The sequence below is a fragment of the Parasteatoda tepidariorum genome, chromosome 4 (genome assembly GCF_982258835.1).
Source record: "Parasteatoda tepidariorum strain Cologne lab strain chromosome 4, Ptep-v5.0, whole genome shotgun sequence".
Lineage (NCBI taxonomy): Eukaryota > Metazoa > Arthropoda > Arachnida > Araneae > Theridiidae > Parasteatoda > Parasteatoda tepidariorum.
In genome coordinates this window covers 32744331-32762339 of record NC_141758.1, presented here as the reverse complement: position 1 = coordinate 32762339, position 18009 = coordinate 32744331, and the positions used below count along the sequence as shown (strand labels likewise).

At 28.3% G+C, this 18009-nt stretch overlaps 2 protein-coding genes across 4 annotated transcripts in view; one reads left to right on the top strand and one right to left on the bottom strand.

Annotated features, from left to right (window-relative positions):
• Positions 1-6150, top strand: part of LOC107440426 (alpha-2-macroglobulin receptor-associated protein) — a 13866-nt gene extending 7716 nt beyond the window's left edge. For both annotated transcript variants that reach the window (XM_016053338.5, XM_016053339.5), the window contains exons 5-7: positions 1751-1995; positions 4162-4293; positions 5292-6150. In XM_016053338.5, the coding sequence (XP_015908824.3) occupies positions 1751-1995; positions 4162-4293; positions 5292-5351 (437 nt within the window). In that variant the 3' untranslated portion in view covers positions 5352-6150. The remainder of the gene's footprint in view (positions 1-1750; positions 1996-4161; positions 4294-5291) is intronic.
• LOC107440427 (NFU1 iron-sulfur cluster scaffold homolog, mitochondrial) lies at positions 6072-18009 on the bottom strand. 2 transcript variants are annotated; one of them, XM_016053340.5, is made up of 7 exons: positions 17841-18009; positions 13151-13242; positions 12414-12616; positions 9449-9563; positions 8255-8358; positions 7114-7248; positions 6072-6215 (listed from the first exon to the last, which is right to left on the bottom strand). In XM_016053340.5, the coding sequence occupies exons 1-7, from the start codon at positions 17966-17968 to the stop codon at positions 6138-6140; spliced, it is 855 nt and encodes a 284-aa protein (XP_015908826.2). In that variant the 5' UTR covers positions 17969-18009; the 3' UTR covers positions 6072-6137. The 2 variants fall into 2 exon arrangements, with proteins under 2 accessions (XP_015908826.2, XP_015908827.1); XM_016053341.4 differs by lacking the exon at positions 17841-18009 and adding an exon at positions 17168-17391.

Below are 18009 nucleotides of genomic sequence, written 5' to 3'. Positions count from 1 at the left end.
CATGTCTAAGGGCATGATTGTGCTTAGGCTTTCTTTACTTTCCAGAGAATCTGAAGCTGGGTGAGCTGTAAGGGGATCGATCCTCAATTTTACACAATATCAGTTCAATGCTTTAACCACCAAGCCATCACAACTTATTAAAAGTGAATACATTTTTTAAGACTTTTTTTCCCACCACTTTTGCTTTTTTTTTTATTCTGATTAGTTGCTTACCATGTCATTTCATGAAAAATATAGGTATAAAGTTAGGAAAATTTTTGAGTATTGCCAGCATTAGACTTCACTGAAAAACTGTTCACTGAAAAACAGCAAAATATGAGGGTTGTAAATTAAATAGTGGCAACTTAACCTTGAAACTCACAGAAAGGCGGGCATGCGCAAATAGGATATGGGAGCGGTGAGGTGGCTCTGTTGTCGATGTGTAGAGTGCAAAAAACAGTCAATCTGCTTAGATGGGTAGTTGTTGTGTGGCGTTAAAGTGAAGAGTTTCGTTTCCATCGCTGTAAAGCATGTTTTCAAAAGGCTTAATGACGAAAAAAACCAGATGCTTGAACCCATCGTGCTACTGTCCTATACGGTAAAGCATTTTCGCCACAGGCTTCCTCTAATCCTCGAGAGTATTCTGTTGCATTTTTGCCATAGACAACCTCAATTTTAAGCCACGACCGCTGATCACCTTTTGAAAACATGCTTTAGAGTGATGGAAACGGAACTCCTCACTTTAACGCCTAACAACAACTACCTTCTAAGCAGATGGACTGTTTTTTGCACTCTACACATCGACAACAGCGCCACCTCACCGCTCCCGTATCCTATTTGCGCATGCCCGCCCTTTTGTGAGTTTCAAGGTTAAGTTGCCACTATTTAATTTACAACCCTCGTAAATAATAAAATAAAATAAACTCTAAATCGAATGATCAATGTCTAGAGCAGTGATTCTCAACCACTGTGCCGCCAAATTCTTAAAATGTGGCGCCAAACATTAGAAATGATACTATAAAAATTATAATGCTTTTTTTTAATTATGAGTAAAGTTCAAATTAAAGAAAAATGTATATATACATATATATATACTTTGTATAATTTTTCCACGTTTTAACCGAGTGAAAATCTTTTTCGGCGATTGTATTGTCTCTGACAATCTTAAAATAAGATGGAAGTATTTAAATTGTATATGACACACAATTTTAAAAAATGTTGTAAGAGCTAATCATTAAAGTAAGCTGTACAATTAATAAACAAATTAACAAAGGATAACTAAAAAAACAAATATATAAAACGCAAATTAATAAAGGACAACTAACAAAAATTAAGCAAACAATTAATAATTAGCAAAAAAACTAGTTAACAAGAAATCACAAAAATAACAGTTAATAACTATAGAAAACAAGCTAACAATTAATAACTAGCAAAAAAATAAATAACTGTTACTAACTTATAAAAAAATGGGTCCAAAGAAATAATGAATTCCTTAATAAATGTGCTTTTGTAGTGCATATTTTATTTCACATTCAAAATTATGATCACAAACTATTTAACACAGTGTAAAATAGGTAATTAACCAACTTTTAATCTAAATTTTTTCATTGTGTGCCGTCAAATTTCGAAATCGTTAAAAGTGTGCCGCAACAAAAAAAAGGTTGAGAATCACTGGTCTAGAGCATTTGAGTGCATTGTCATTAAAGTGAACTATTCTTAATTTCCTTGATATTCATTTTGTCCTACAAAATTACACTTGTATATATTTTAGAAAATCATGGGAATGCAGTAGAGCATGTTCTGCATGCAGAAGTGAGTGAAAAAGTGTGGAAAACTGATAACCCTCATCAGGTATTAAAAGACAAGCACATTGAACTCAAAGTAGGCTATGATTTCCTAAACACACGAATAATGCCCGATATAAGGAAAACAGAATTTGAAGAGCCTCAAGTGAATAGTTTATGGGAGATGGCAAAAAATGCTAGCTTCTCTCAGCAAGAACTTGAAAGTTTAAAGGTACTTAATTTATTATTCAAAAAGTATTTATTATATGTATTTTGTTAATGAAGCTAAAACTGAAATGAAACAGCGTTTTTAGTACATTTAAATTATGTTATTACTCCTCTGTCTGTTTATCTCTCGATTTCCACGAGCAATTCAAATGTAACAAAATTAGCCCATCCCACGACTTTCACGTGCGTTTTTCTTTCTTTACTGAGGAGCACACCCTGTCTTTTCACCGCTTAACCAATGATATAAATTATTTACAGGTATTAAACTTTTAACTTAGGTTTTGACCAACAGATGTCATAACACTTTCATTAAATTGCGGCATTTGTAGGTACTTGGTATTTATTGCTCTAGTTTAACTATGTTTGTCCCCTTCTTCTAATCAAAAGTATCTAATATAAGTCTAGGGCTATCTAATCTAAGTAATATTCTTGATTATTTATCAGATTCTGAGAATGATTTTAGTTTTGATAGTGATATAGATTTTTCGGACTGCTCCTCAGATGGTGATGAATCTGATCATGATTCAATAAACTTGCATTAAAAATGCAAAGCGTTGGTTTATCTCACAGCTTAGTTTCTCATGACACCTGGTAGCTGAGTGGTAGCCTTGGCGCTCCCGTGCCACAGGGTTTGATCCTCGGACCGGGCAAGGTTGACTCAGCCTTTCATCCCTTATCCCTTCAGTGGGTCGATAAATGAGTACCAATCATGCTTGGGAGCTTAACACTGGGGTTTTCGCGTTCGCCTTACCACCTAACCGGAACGTCTGCTCCTGCACCCCGAGCCCAAGGTAAAAAAAAATGATATGGGCACAGTAGGCCTTGGCCCTCTATGGGCTGTCGTGCCACTGAGTTTAGTTTCTCATAATAAAAATCTATTTAAAAAATATTTTCGAGAAAGAAAAAATGTCTATTTAGATATAACTCCAATATATAAATTTAAAGTATGCAAAAAAAATATTATTTTTTTAAGCGATTTTGGTTTACAAATTGAGCAGTCAGAGTTTAATTTTAATACAGGTTTCCAATAGGTCAAAAAAACCTGCAATTGTCAGAGAATTTCATTTGAGGGAGGGGCAAGTTCGGAAATTTTCAAGGAATAATGCTGGTTTTGGTTGAAACCTGGAAAAATTTTGCAATAAATCTGGAAAATAGCTATTTCAAAATACACAGTAACAATAAGCAGCCTATGAGGTTCAAAGTAAATAAGTTTAACATCTATTTTTATTATTTCTTGTAAAAATTGTGCTTTTTAGATTAACCAAAATTATAAATATTAATCATTTTGTTTCAAATTTCTTCTTAAATATAATGCATTTCAATAATGCTATGTTAGTTAAAATTGAGCTTTTTGTATAAATTAGTTTTATTTCTTAATCGTAAGTAAGGTCTATGACGTCTGGTTTACTTTACTAATGAGATTCTATAAATAAATTATGTTTCACTGAATTTAAAATTTTTTCTTCAAAGCATTGCATTTGTATATAATTTACATAGTGTTATATTCTAAAATCTACCTAAAGTGTTTTAAATATAATATTTCAAACATTTTCTATCAAAAAGTAAATTTAATTGCGTATAGAATGAAAAGAATTATATTTCTGATGAATTATTACTGTGTATAGCGAAGATGTTATCTGGAATATTGTTGAAAATTTCCTTGTAAAGTAAGGGAATTTTATTTCTAAAATTGAGTGGAAACCTTGACCAACTGTAATTTATTGTCTCAGTGTAGTGTAAATAATGCAAATTTTACTGTGTTTGCTAAATGTATTATTGTAACTTTGCAAATGAGTATGATTGATATCAATTTAGAATGCAAAACATTAACAAGTGTATTGTCATAAATCAGTATTTTATTTTGTGTGTTGCTGTAAATTGAGCAAATTTCCATTTTTGCAGATCCAAATTTCAATTTTAAATAAGAATGAACATTTCATGCTTATTCTATTTAAAATTTGGTTGAAAAATATAAATTTATGTGCTTTATAAAAAAAAAACATTTAAATTGCATAAAACTATTGTAAATACAATACTTAGTATAAAATTTGAAATTCTACATGAATTTTGAACATGAATTTTCTACATGAATTATAATTTTGAAAGCACGCATAATTTTCAATTTTGTGGGAATTTTTAATCAAACACACACACTATATAACTCTTTCAGAATGAACTACATCATTTTGAACATAGAATAAAAAAACTGAAGACACTGACAGCTCTTGAACTCGACGATGATAATGATGTTGTGGAAATTGCAGCCAAGAGAAAAAAGAAGTTAAAAGATTATGGCTACAAAGTAATTTATCTTCTATATTTTTATGAAACATAATTTTTAAAATGTAAAAATGTGCTGTAATTCTGCTAGATAGATCAGCACATATAAATAATATATATTGAAAATGCACAAAGGAAATATTGGTATTCTGTTTAAGATTAATTAGAACAAAGCAATTATAACAGTTTCTATAAATGTTTAACTTTTTAAATTTTTTTTTTATTTACAAAAAAAAAAAAGCAATAAAATATCTAATTTTGAAAAGAATTCATGACTCATACTAAACAATATCTTAAACATAATAACTAAAATTTGATTACAATAACTATAGATTTTATTAAAAAAACAAACAAACAATATAACATTAAAATAAATTTATTTTCGCATTTTGTTTTTATTAAATTAAACTACTCAAGAACCATTTTATATCTGGTTTGTAATGTAAAATTTCTTATGTATTTTTTGGGTAGATTTTGAAATAGCATAATAAAATCATCTATCATCTTAAGATTTTAAGGTGTTTTACAGAGAATTATTTCACACTTTTCTCTTTTCAAAGCTAAAATGGCAATAAAATGAGTTGTTAACAAGCATAATTTAATTTTTTTTTTAAAAATTAAATACCTCGATGACAGTTTATGATGGTCAAGGGAGTTAAAACTCTATCATTTTATGACCAGCAACATTGTAAGTTAGTCAACTTTGTACACCCATTGCCTATACTTTATCATCTCTATATATCTAGAAAACGCGTTGTGAATTAACGTAATTTACACTGAATTTAGCTTCCCAAAATTATGGGTGCACATTTACTAGTCTAATGAAAAAAAAAAAAAAAGTTCTAACTTGTAGAGCAGTGTTTATTTTCATTGATCCAAAATAGTATGTAATTCTGTCAAACTGTGAAGTAGTAACTTATTTTATTTTTTATAATTTGAAAATCTGAATTAATATAAATGTTTTTATACATTAACTGAGTTTCTATTGTTTAACTTTAAAATAAAACATTATAATTTCAGGTTGAAAAGATCCAAAAGGACCTGACCGGCCGTATTCTTCAGAAGCATTCAGAACTTTGAAAATGCAACAAATAAATCCATATACTTATTGTTACCAGTACTTTTATACCATAAATTTGTTTTAATGAGCTTCTTGCATTTTTCGTGTGTAAATATATTTTTTTGTACTGAATGTTTTTAATCGTCGAGTGAACCTAATGATATCATAATAAGTAAACAGCATTGAATCAGAATGTTCAAATGAATCTCATTTATTTTGCTTTCATGGATATTAACTCTTATGTATTTTAAAAATATCTGTTTTTAATATTTCATATTGCTTTATGAAAACATTATACATAGTTCTCAATTCCAGAATATTCTAATAAAGTTCATTGTTATTTTTGCACTGCACTCTTTATTTCTTTGACAATTTTCTCAAAATTCATTTCATTTGAAAATATACAACATATATGATTTTTGTTCTGACTTTCATGCAATTATAACTTATATTTCTTTTCCAAATTTGATAAGAAACAAAACTTGTATCTAAGTATTTTGTACCATATCAAAGTAATAAAAAAATTAGAAATTTTTTCATTTCTTTAAATGTTGTATGGATGACAACTTGGATGCATTAAATATCATTTTGAATTTTCATTTAATATTAAACAAAAGTTTTATTAAATGTTGGCATCTCTATGTTCTATTACTTACACCAATAAACTTTATTCATATACAAATATGTCAACTAGGACAGTTTTTTTTTATTTATTGTAATCACAAAATTATATTAAACAGTGAAATAAATATCAACTTTATTTAAATATAATGTACATCTATTTACAGAATTGTTGAAAAATAAAGCTATTTATCTGTTTTTTCTAGTTTTTCTTCTAACTTTTTGAATTCTATTTCAGCTATTGCATCTACTTCATCTGTTACCTGCATCAAAATAAGTCTTATAAGCATTTTTAATTAATATATTTTGAATGAAGTATTTAGTTAAAACTCGAAGGAAAAAATTATTGTAATTTGAATAGTATTTCAGAATTATAGATAAACTTCTTGCTGAAGTTTCTGTATTCTAAAATTTTCTGTGCTATAATTCTATTGAAAATGTTTTTTAAAGATTGTTTTGAATTACTCTGTTTTCATTAAACTTCATGCAAATCATATTTGTTGATAGCTCTATAATAGATACAGATCTAAATATGCACTATTTCTAGAATACACTTTACGAAAGCTATTCCTTTTATTGACAGATTATTATCGATTCACTGAAGTAGTACTAAAAATGTATTCAATGAGTAACTAAGCAACTGATAATTATCATATTTTACAATTGATTGCCACATTTTGACAGTAAAAACAATTTTTTTCTTCTAATTCCAAGATTCTACAAATTATAAACAGAATGATTAAATACAGTAAAGTTTATCATCATGAAAGCTGAAAGAAACAAGATCAAACTTCATATGCTCCAATAATTATTATTAATTAATATTAATTAAATTTTAGTATTTAACCTTAATATTTGGTTGCCAACGACAATTTGAAATTTTGTGACTTGATATATATAATATTACTAAAAAATTTTAACTTGAAATCAAATATTAAAATATATCCTAGATTTTAGCAGATTTAATTCATAACTTTGTTAATTTATTTGTTTTAAAAACAAATCAGCCAGCAATGGGTCTCTAGATGAAGGTAGAATAGTTAGTATGTGTGGTTTTGTTTGTGCTTGACATTGATCTAGGGATAACTTGTACAGAATTATTAAAAATAAAGTATTTTTTAAAAAAAATAATATAAAGCTTTTATTGTTTAATTAACTTACTTGAAGAACTCCTTTCACCTCTGGTATGTAAAACTGCAACATGTTTTCAACTCCACTTTTCAGAGTAACTACAGAACTTGGACAACTAGTGCAGGCACCTTGCATTTTCAACTTAACTATTCCATCTTCAAAACCCTATTGTGATTAGAAATGATTGAAAAGTAGATTATTATAAAGTAGCCATTAAAAAATGTTTAGTACATACAATGATTCAGATAAAAATAATCAAATATCTTTGGAGCTGTTAAAGAAAACGATGTTTGCAGGATTCAGTACAATTATGAGTTATAGATAAAATTTAATCAACCAAACATAATTTCAGTTGTTAAATGCAATAGAGTGAGATGGCTTGGTCACATCTATAGATAGGATGATGGTGGCCCAGTTAAGAAACTGACTTTTGGAAAGTTTATAGGCAACCAAAAAAGGTGAAAACCAAACACCAGATGGATCAGTTCTGTGGAAAAAGATTTGTTAACCATGAATATCAATAGATGGAGAAACTTTGAATCTGAATGAGGCAGATTTGTTGGGATGGCTCTGGCATGTACTAGGCTGGCACGCTGATAGAATTAGAAGAATGATTAATATGTTCTTTAAAAGCCTTTCAAATGGCTTTTTTTAGTTTAGTTCTACAAATTTACATTATATTGATAATGTGCTTACTTTTAAGTTAGTTTTCATTCAGTTTCTTGTAAAATTATGTAACAATACATTTCTTAGAAAATTTCTTTTGTATTTTAAAAATTTATTCTTAGGTTTAAAAAAAATATTGTTCTACACATCAAAATTCATTCGTCAACATAAATTAAATAGTAAGTTAAATTTAAAATGTGAATTTATAAGTTATTTATTTTGTAATTTTAACTTAAAATTATATGGTAGAAATATGTAAAGAAATTACATACAAAGGATTTGCAAGCAAAAAAAAAAATTATTTATTTTAAAATATGTGGAAAATTGTTAATTACTATCATAGTTTAAGAGTTAAAGCACTAATTAGTTCAAGTATATTGCACGCAATGCTCTCTTTCCTAAGTTGAATTTTTTTTATAAATGATTAGAATTTTAATAAGTATAGCAATGTTTCAGAAAATGAGAGTTTAAAATATATATATATATATGTATAAGAGACAAATACCATATAAATGATATCACCCCCATCCTCTTGAACTACTGGACGTATTCGAGTCTCTAACAGTTCTTTAATCATTTGCACAGTTTCATCATCATCTGGATCAAAAGCTAAAGAAATAATATGCACATTTTATAACACATTTAAAAACCAGAAGTTTAAAGAATTTGAAATCAGTAAATTTTAAAATATACTAAGCAATCAAATGTCTTTTTTTTTTATGTCAATAACCTATCTTGAGATATATAATTTTCTAAAGTATAGATTAGAGCCTTTTTAACACTAAAATTAATCATAAAATATGTTTAAAATTATATGATATTTAAAATCAATAACTAGGGATATGTAACCTTTTAAGAAAAAATCTGCAGGTAATTATCTCAAATTTTAAAGGCCACATTTTAAAAGCCAATTTCTCAGAGTGAAATGAACAATATCAGTTTGTCTTAAAAATAAAGTACATTAAATTCGATATAATGATTAAAAAAATATAAATATAATAGAATCAAAGTAAAAGAAGAAAAAAATTGAATTCTAGCACACAATTTCATCTTTAATAAAGCTAAATTGTAGCTGGTTTTTAAAACTTTTCTCTGAAGGAAAAAAACTAACATCTCCGTTATTTCTCTAATGTTAATAAATTACTTACATTTGTCATTTTTCAATAATCATGTAAACTACATCTATTATGAACATGTTTTGGTTAAAGACATTTTTCTTAACAAAAAATTTAAATATCAAAGGATAAAGAAAAATTTTGTAATTAAAGAAAAATTCTCAAATCTTGGAACCTAATGTAATAATTTTGAAGTATTTTTTAAAGGTTTTTGGAAACTAATATAAAAATAAGCATGAAATTTTTATTATGAAAGTTATCCAGTTTTTTTCTAATGATATTTTAACAGGAAGGTAATACCTACTATAAAGAAACATTAAGCTATCTCTGAGGCATTTATTATATGTTTCATTTTTGCACAAACATGTAAAAAAAAGTTCTTTTTCAAGTTTTGATGACATGTTTAGGGGACTTTATATAACATGCAACCTCTTAATTTAGTTTTGCCCTTACATTTAATTTTAAAATAGTGGTTGATTTGTAATAATGTTTATTTATTTCTCAAAAACAAATCAAGAAAGATAATAAAGGGACAAAGAATAACTTTTGAATGCATTTTTATGCAAATAAGTAATGAAATGTACCAGTATCAGAAGCTTCTTGTTCACCAGTAACTACAGGAAGACCAGTTGCAAAGAAGTCCATTATGGTAGCAAATATTTGAGGCTTCAATACTTTCCATTCAATATCGTCATCAGCCTACAAATCAAATATTCAGTCTATTAAGTAAAACAATAAATTTTTATACAACAGTTTTATAACAAGTAAACATTAATATACCTTAATGATCATAAACAACATCTGTATAAGTAATATTTTAGAATAGAAAGAAGCATTATATGATTTCGTAACGAGACATTATCCCTTTTATGGACACATAAATTATGAATTCTTCATTTTAAGAATAAGTTTCACAAGTTCTTATAACCTAATTGATAGTTTTATTTCTGTTTTTTCAAAAAACTAATTTCCATTCTAATTAATTATAAATTTTCTAATAAATATTTAATTATTGCTTCTATAAAAACAAAATTTTAAAATATTTCATTAGATTAGATATGAATTCTTATTATGATTCCATATGAAAAATAGTCTGAATTGCAAATCACACTTCTTATGGTTCATTAACACATATATATCATAACTGTATCACACTAAAGTTGACCAGATGTCAATTAAACTAATTACTAAGAATACATGGCAATTTACATTCACATTCTTGCTATGCTTATCGTTAAAAAACAAAAACAAGCACTTTTTATTATGAAGTCAAATTTCTATTATTCAAAAGTGCAAAACTTAAATTTATAATAACTTGATATGATTTCACTCAGTTTAAATTAACAACTTAAGCACATATTTGTTCTAAAACTTGAAATTCATATTTACATTTACTCAGAATCAGTTTTTCCTTTCTTGATTATCAAAAAAAAATTTTAATTCCAAGATTAATTCCATATTTAATTTATTTGTCAATTTTTTATATATATTTCCTTAAATAAATTTAATAACAAAATAAATTCAAATATTAATATTAAAATGTAATTTATTTTAAGTGCTCGTTTGAACATTGAAACTAAAAAGATATGAATTCTTTTCTCCATTGTTACACAAAAAAATAGTTGGAAAAAAAAAAGTATCCCACTTATTTTTTTCCTCTTTATCATGATTTGTTTTTTGTACCATTGATTAAACAATAATATAACCCAACATGCTATCATAATTTAATCTGGAAGTGTATAGAGCATTAATGGTCTGCTCTAAATATTGGAGGATTTTATTGTTTAAAAAATTGAAGCAAAATTTTTCCTCCTTCCAAATTGTCCAAATTTTTCCCTACCATCAGTTGTAGTATTAAAGTTTAATTTTCATATATATTTTCATATTAAAGATGGCAATAAAAACCAGGAATTTTTTAATAGAGGTTCATTCCTTGCTTTTATTTGCTATTTTTACAATTTTATATCATAGAACGAAGCATAATTCATTCTATTTATTTACATTGCCTCAAATTATTAAAATTTTACTGAATTGTGATATTGAATTTATAAAATTATGATAGAATTTGGAAAAATATGATTAACAAACTATTTTGAAAGTTCCAAAATTTTTAAACGCTAGAGTGGAAACATGCACTTGTTAGTCAACTTCATTCAAAAGGTACATACAATTACATACATTACTCTTATTATCTTAATAGTAGTTTTGTAACAAAACTGTTTCAAAATATTTGTTAAAAAGAGATGATAGAATCAATTCAAAAAATTTAAAAGGACGCTTTGTTATAGCTAATTCTTCTTCACCTCCATTAGTAATATAAAATTTGTTGTATAGAAAAAAGTGAGTTCAATGGAATTTAGAATAAACCACTAAGTTTTAAATGCTTACAAATATCAAAATACAAACAATTTATATCAAAATTATGCAGTGGGAAAGTAATCCTGGCATAATTTGCTTATACATTCAGACTTCCACTTAACAAACTTCCAGTTGACGAATTTCTCTATTTTGCAATTTTTTTCGAGGAATTAAGAACATTTTGGAAATTTCTTCATAAAATAACTTCTAAATAGAGAAGAGAATTTTTTTATTTAACGAAATTTTCTTTGAGATCCACTTTCCCCATTTCTTCTATTTTCAGAACATTTAAAACTTGTTAATGAATATGGAAAATGACCTTGAATTGATTTTTGCAACCACTTAACTTTTAGAGAAAGCAGTAAAACCCCTTTCCCTTTTTGTTTGCATTTCATACAGGAATCCATGCCAAAAATCAATTCACGAGAAAGCATGGCAGAAATTTCTAAGGCATGGAACTATGATGTTGCAGATCATACTATTCGTAACAGTTTTGCTAAAGCTGGATTCTTAGTCAGCTCGGAAAATTTGGAAAGTACGGTAGACGAGGATGATACTCCTTTAGAAGGACTTTAAAAAAAAAATGTGGTTACAGCTAAGAGAGAATAATTAAATTAATGACGATGTACTGATTAGTAATTTTCTTTTTATTGATTCTGAAGCTGCAACCACAGAAACATTAGCTGATTCGGATATTTTGGACAGCGTGAAAAATAAAAACAATACAGAAATAAATTGTGAGGAAGACAAAGAAGATGAAGATGGAAAGGATGAAGAAATCACCAAACCTTCATATGATGAAATGTTAAAATCAGTTGAAACAATTCGATAGTAGATAATAATTTACAATACAAAGGTGTATCAATTACTATTTTAATTCTGTCTAGTGTTAATGAATTTAAAACCTGTTTTGAGTTGCATAAGTATTTCAAATGGTGATTTTTTATTTAACGAATTTTCCATACAGCAAACTTTTTATCAGGTTTTAGTGACTTCGTTAAATAGAGGTCCGACTGTATTTTGAAATAATTTTTTCAGCATTCGATACCTTATGGTTCATCTGAACTTATTTGTATCTAAATTTAAAATGAAGATGAAAAAGAAAATAAAGAGTTTTTCAAATGGTATAATATTCACTTAACAGATGGGTCATTATAATATGAAAGAAGCATTTAACAGGATTTTCATTACTTTAGACACAGTTATAAAATCTGGACCAAAAAATACTGAAGATACTCCTTCAATCTGAAACAACTGACGAGCAAATGGGGATTTGTTGGCTACAGATGAATTTGGTGCATCAAAAGTTCCAGACTCCATCACTGGAATTCCAGGCATAAATTTCAGACTGTTAGGGTTTGGTGTATCTTGTGTTTGTATAAAAAGGGATTTTCCTTAAAAGAGAAATCAAATGAATAAACAATTTTAAAATTATGACATTCAATTTAACAAAACATATAAAACAATCCAGAGTAAAGAGTCTTAGGTGCCTAATAACAAAGGCATCATAAATGTCCAATGTGCCTTGATAATCACATTATTTTTTGTATATGTATATATATTTTTCTAATTTAGAATAAGTAATATTCTGCGAAATATATACAATACATACTGTCTACATTTGTTCATAAAATTAACATTTAAGGTTAAACTTTGAATTAAGGAGAGTTGAATTATCAACTAACAACAAAGGAAATAAATGTTTCGAGCGTCAGCTCGACGATACATTATTGTATACATATTATACAGTGTTTAGAAATAAGTATTGCTGTATTATTTAGCAAAGGAAATTTTTCTACATTTATCACCCACTTAGTGATTAATATTACTAACAACAGAATATTTTCTTCCTGGGACTGTTTTTTTTTTATATTACATTTGGTTACTGACAAATTTTTTTAAAAACAATAAGAATAATTACTACTAACTTATATTGTAATTTCTCCAGGTCCATTGATTTAAAGGTTTGATCTGGAACTCAGCTTTGCTTAAAGTCCACAAATTACTGGTTTTATACAAACTGAAATAAAATCAAGACATGGGTAAGATATATTTTATTGAAAATGCAAAGTACAAAAATTGTAATGCGCTAAAAATAAAATAAAACTATTGTGCTGAGAATGTTAGCTTAAGTACGATTGTTCATCTAATAATGAAACAAAACGAATTCCCATATCTTGCTTTACAGTGAGATCAATACATTACTACTCTAGAATTGACAAAAATCCCCTGAAGACCTAATGGCAGTCTTAAGCAGCTTTCTTAGAGACACAAATTCTCTTAAACTATAAAATTAAAAAAATGTATAAATATGTTTTTCAAAAATTGCCAACCTATTTTTTGATAAAGATAATCTTCTGAAATAATAATCACATGCTGATCGTCAGGATACCAAAGTAGGGAAGTTATCCCCTCTGCAGAGCATACCCTCCAACTGCTACGGAATTTCCGTAGTTTCAGAAATCTTCTTTTCAGACGGTAGCAAAATTAATGCCTTAATATTTTAAAAAAATTAATTTTAGCGTAACTTGTCCACTATGACTTATAAAAATGCAGGCCTAAGGGCTAGATTCTTAAGTTCTGATAAAAGTTTTATGAGAGATCCATTTGCTTTAAAAATTTCTACTTTGGTTCGCTACCACTAGAAAGAATTATTTTCAAAATCCTCATAAGTTGGAGGGTATGGCAGAGGATCAAAATTGTGATAGCATGTATTCTGACACAACTATGTTTCTCGGAATGCAACAAATAGCGAATTGTGTAGCTCTTGCGCAAAGTAAATAAAGTACTGCTACAAAGTAATATTAAAATTTGAAATATTGGTTATTTCATAAATTACTTTTTTTTTCAAACTTTAAAACAAACTTCAAAAATTGCCTACTTACATTGAAAGATTGTTTTAAACGTAATCATTAAATATACATCCAGTTAGTAATAGATTTTTCATTGAATAGCTGTATAGGGCAGAGGTCCCTTTGAAAGAGGAGTATTTTAAAAAATCAAAATTGTGTTTAAATACGAGGTGTGACAATTAAATAACCACGCTATAGACACCTTAGCTGTTAGCCTTAGCGTGGAGGTTTGTGAATAGAATGTAGGTGAACTTGATGCTTTTGGTGCAGGTGGTTTGGAATAGTAGGTGGCATGGTGTTTGTATCTAGTAGTCTATCTAGTTTAGTTTGTCTTTATTTTTGAGTAAAACATTGTGTTGAAGTGTTGCAATCAAGATCAGCTAAAAATTTGAGCAGCGCATTATTTTTAAAATCCTTGTGAAATTAAAAAAGTTGCAACTGAATGTTTTAAATTGTTAAATGATTTTGAGATAATTAATTGTCATATAAAAATTTTTCTAAATGGTGCAAACTGTTTTTAGAAGGTCGGCAGGTTGTTTATGACAATGAACATTCTGGTTGTCATGCGACATCAAGAACTGATGAAAACATTAAGAATATGAGTGACATTATACATGAAAACTGAGGTTGGAGTGGTCGGATGGTGTGAGATATTATGAGCATTGACAGGCAGACAATAAGAAATTTTTTTACAGAGGATTTGCATTTGACGAAAGCTTATGCAAAACTGGTACCAAAAAACCTGACATGTGAGCAATAAAGGAACATGGAAAACATTTGCTTTGACATCATTGAAAGCTTTTCAGAAGATCTTGAACTGATTGAAAAAGTCATCACATGTGACAAAACATGAATTTTGCAGTATGAACCTAAAACAAATTAACAAGGACCAAAAAGCATAAATGAGGAAGTCTAAACTATTCATTCCTTTTGCGCTATTCATAATATCATCATGACTGGATGGGTACTTCAAGGCCAAACACTAAACCAGCAGTACTATATTTAGGCACCAATAAAGTTTAGAGAAAGAGTGAGGAAGGAAAAGCCAGATCTGTGGTGATTGTGGGTTTTCCACCAAGATGATGCCTCGGCACACATTGCGTTCTCCATGAAACAGTTCTTGGCAGACAAATATATTACTGTGCTCGAACAGTTTTTGAAAATTAAGTGCTTTGAAAATTAAGTGTTTTGAAGAAAATACATTTTAAGGGTGCGGAAGAGTTGAAGGTAAAAACGGCAGATTTACTGAAGGTCTACAACATTGCTTGAACAATGGAAAACGCATATGCAACAATGTATTGAAAAGGAATGGGAGTAAGTTGAAGGGGACTTATAGGTATGTGTAAAATATTTTCAATAAAGCTGATTTTTAAGACGTCCTATTATTTAATTGTAACGCCTCGTATACGAAATTCTTTAGATTACTGAGAAAAGATCCCATAATCTAACCCAATGCACAAAATGAATTCTATTAATGCATGTTCTTTAAAAACTGGTAAAAAAGTGAGAATTTAATGTATTAATAAAGCTAAAAAACCTCATAATTAAAAAAAAAAAACTAAGATATTTTTGGCATGTTTCCATGCCTCTTTAATAAATTACTGATTCAAGATTACGATTTTAAAATTTTGGTCCCTTTAAATGGCATAGTATAAAATTTTCGCTAATTTTCACAATTAAGTCTAAAATTTATTCAAATTGAAGAAATGTCATAATGATAATTTAGTTGCAGTGCTTCAGATAAGGATATGACTCAGGACATTTATCATTTAATTAATGTAAGATTATAAAGCTCATACTATTGTTTTGTGAAATGTCCAAAGAGAATGAGAGGTGTTTGTTGAAAATCTATTGAGTAACACACTATTTTTTTTTAAATCTCATATCATGAGAAATACTTTTTTAAAGTTAATCATATTTGACAAATGATAAAAATTAGTCAAATTTTTTCTATTAAAATTAGCTTTTTCCTTCGAAACTTTGGTATGTTTTAATTATTATTATTATTAATTTTAAATTATAGTTATTTTTTGTAGAAAATGTCTTCTCCTTCAGAATATTTGGCTCAACCAATTTTCATCATATTTAGCATAGTTTCCTCATTTCTATTGCATCGTTATTTCTTATCAGCTAGAGAGATTATCATCCAGTAAATATGATTACATACGAAATGATACTCTGTAAAATTGATCTAACAAACCTTGAAATGTAAGTACATCTGACCCTAATCAGGGGTCTGTTTAGAAGAAATTTGGGTCCGTTAACGGACCCTTCACAAAATATCTTTTCATAAAAACGGACCCTTCACAAAATATTTTAACTTAAAAACGGACCCTTCACAAAATGATTTTTCTTTTAATCGGACCCTTCACAAATTTCTTTATCTTCATTATTATTTTGTTAATCGAATAAACCCTTTCCTGGGCAGAAAACAAGAAAGATGGATGTAAACGAATTAAGTTTTGTCTTCGGCAGGTGATTCTTCCATTATTCGTCTGAAATGAATATTTTGCGTTCAGCAGTATAGGCTAAATACCAAATATCTGTATGTTGCATCTCTAATTTAGAAGCAGCAATTGTTGCTTATTTTTTAAAATTTAATTTTTTTAAATTATAATTTTACAGTGCTAGACATAATCTTGTATGTCTTTACAATTTAAAAACTCCTTGAAAAAGTTTTTTTTTGCAATAACGGACCCTATTTGCACAAATTCATAAAAGCGGACCCTGGTTGAAAGAATGTGAGTAATTTTTTCACAATTTCGCGAAAAACGGACCTTTCACAAAATGTCTGGACAGACCCCTGCTAATAATAGACAATCTTGGGAAAAATATACTTGAGGGTGCCCCTTGGCAAAATTGGTGACTTCTGTTTGGCACTATTCCTGTTTGCGCGGAACACCGTGGTATCCGAAATGTCGGCCAAAACATAATGATATTTCAATAAAACATTGGAAAATTTCAACGAAACATCGGCCAAAACTTGCAATGAACCCAATATAAGCCAAATTAATAAACCCAATAAAAAGGATTTTGAATCGAAAAAAAAATTAATGGAGTAGGCGCAGAAAGAAAAGGAAAAAAACAACTCACTTCTTCACTAAGCTTGAATATTCTCAGATTTAGGTGCACAGAATTATCTAATAACAGTTAGATACTGTCTAAATTTATCATGAATAGAATCTGTGTACTTCGATCGCCACATAAATTCGACGAAATACGAATCGAAAATGGCGTCTGTAATACCGGACTAGCAGTGACATTTTTTTCTTAAATCCCTTTTTATGACTGCCCACATGCCTTCGATCTTATTGACTAGATTCAAAAGTAACGTTATCAGCCGGTATCCAACGCAGAACTAACGGACCTCTGAAATTACATGTACCGTTGAACATTTAAAAATAACGCTAAAATCTAAACTAATCAGGATCACGATTGGGTTTCAAAATCGCCCAAGCTGGCGATCAACCGCGATCACAACTTGGCGAGAATCAAGGGGCACCCTCAAATATAGTCTACCCGACAATCTTTTATCCCCATACCATTGATTAATTTATTAAACTTATTTCAATTGCATTGATACAGAAAAAAAACTTGGAATACATTGATCTCGTGAAATCATTGAACTATCATATTAAGTACTCATTTTTTTAAAAACAAAAATACATTGCTCAATTAGTCTTCCTAAAAAGACATTTAAATCACAACACAAAAAGCTACATAAACTTTTAACAGAGAAGACTGAAATATGAGCATAGTAAAATACTTTTTTTGTAAGTGAGTTTTCACAATTGAAAACATTCTTGCTATTGAAATGTTTAATATTTCAGAATAAATTTCAATTCGTTTCGTAACTTTTAAGATTTCCTTTTGTTTATTTACATTTTTTTTCATGAGTTCTTTTCACTTCATTGAACTCTGCTTCAATAAATGTC

What these genes read in the sequence shown, in the direction of transcription:
- LOC107440427 (XM_016053340.5), bottom strand. Translation starts at nt 17,968, where the DNA reads ATGAAAAAAAATGTAAATAAACAAAAGGAAATCTTAAAAGTTACGAAA. An exon ending in ACAAGAAGCTTCTGATACTG is followed by an intron (nt 8,359 to 9,448) that starts GTACATTTCATT and finishes TTATTTCTTTAG; the next exon opens with CTTTTGATCCAGATGATGAT. An exon ending in GGGGTGATATCATTTATATG is followed by an intron (nt 7,249 to 8,254) that starts GTATTTGTCTCT and finishes TAATCACAATAG; the next exon opens with GGTTTTGAAGATGGAATAGT.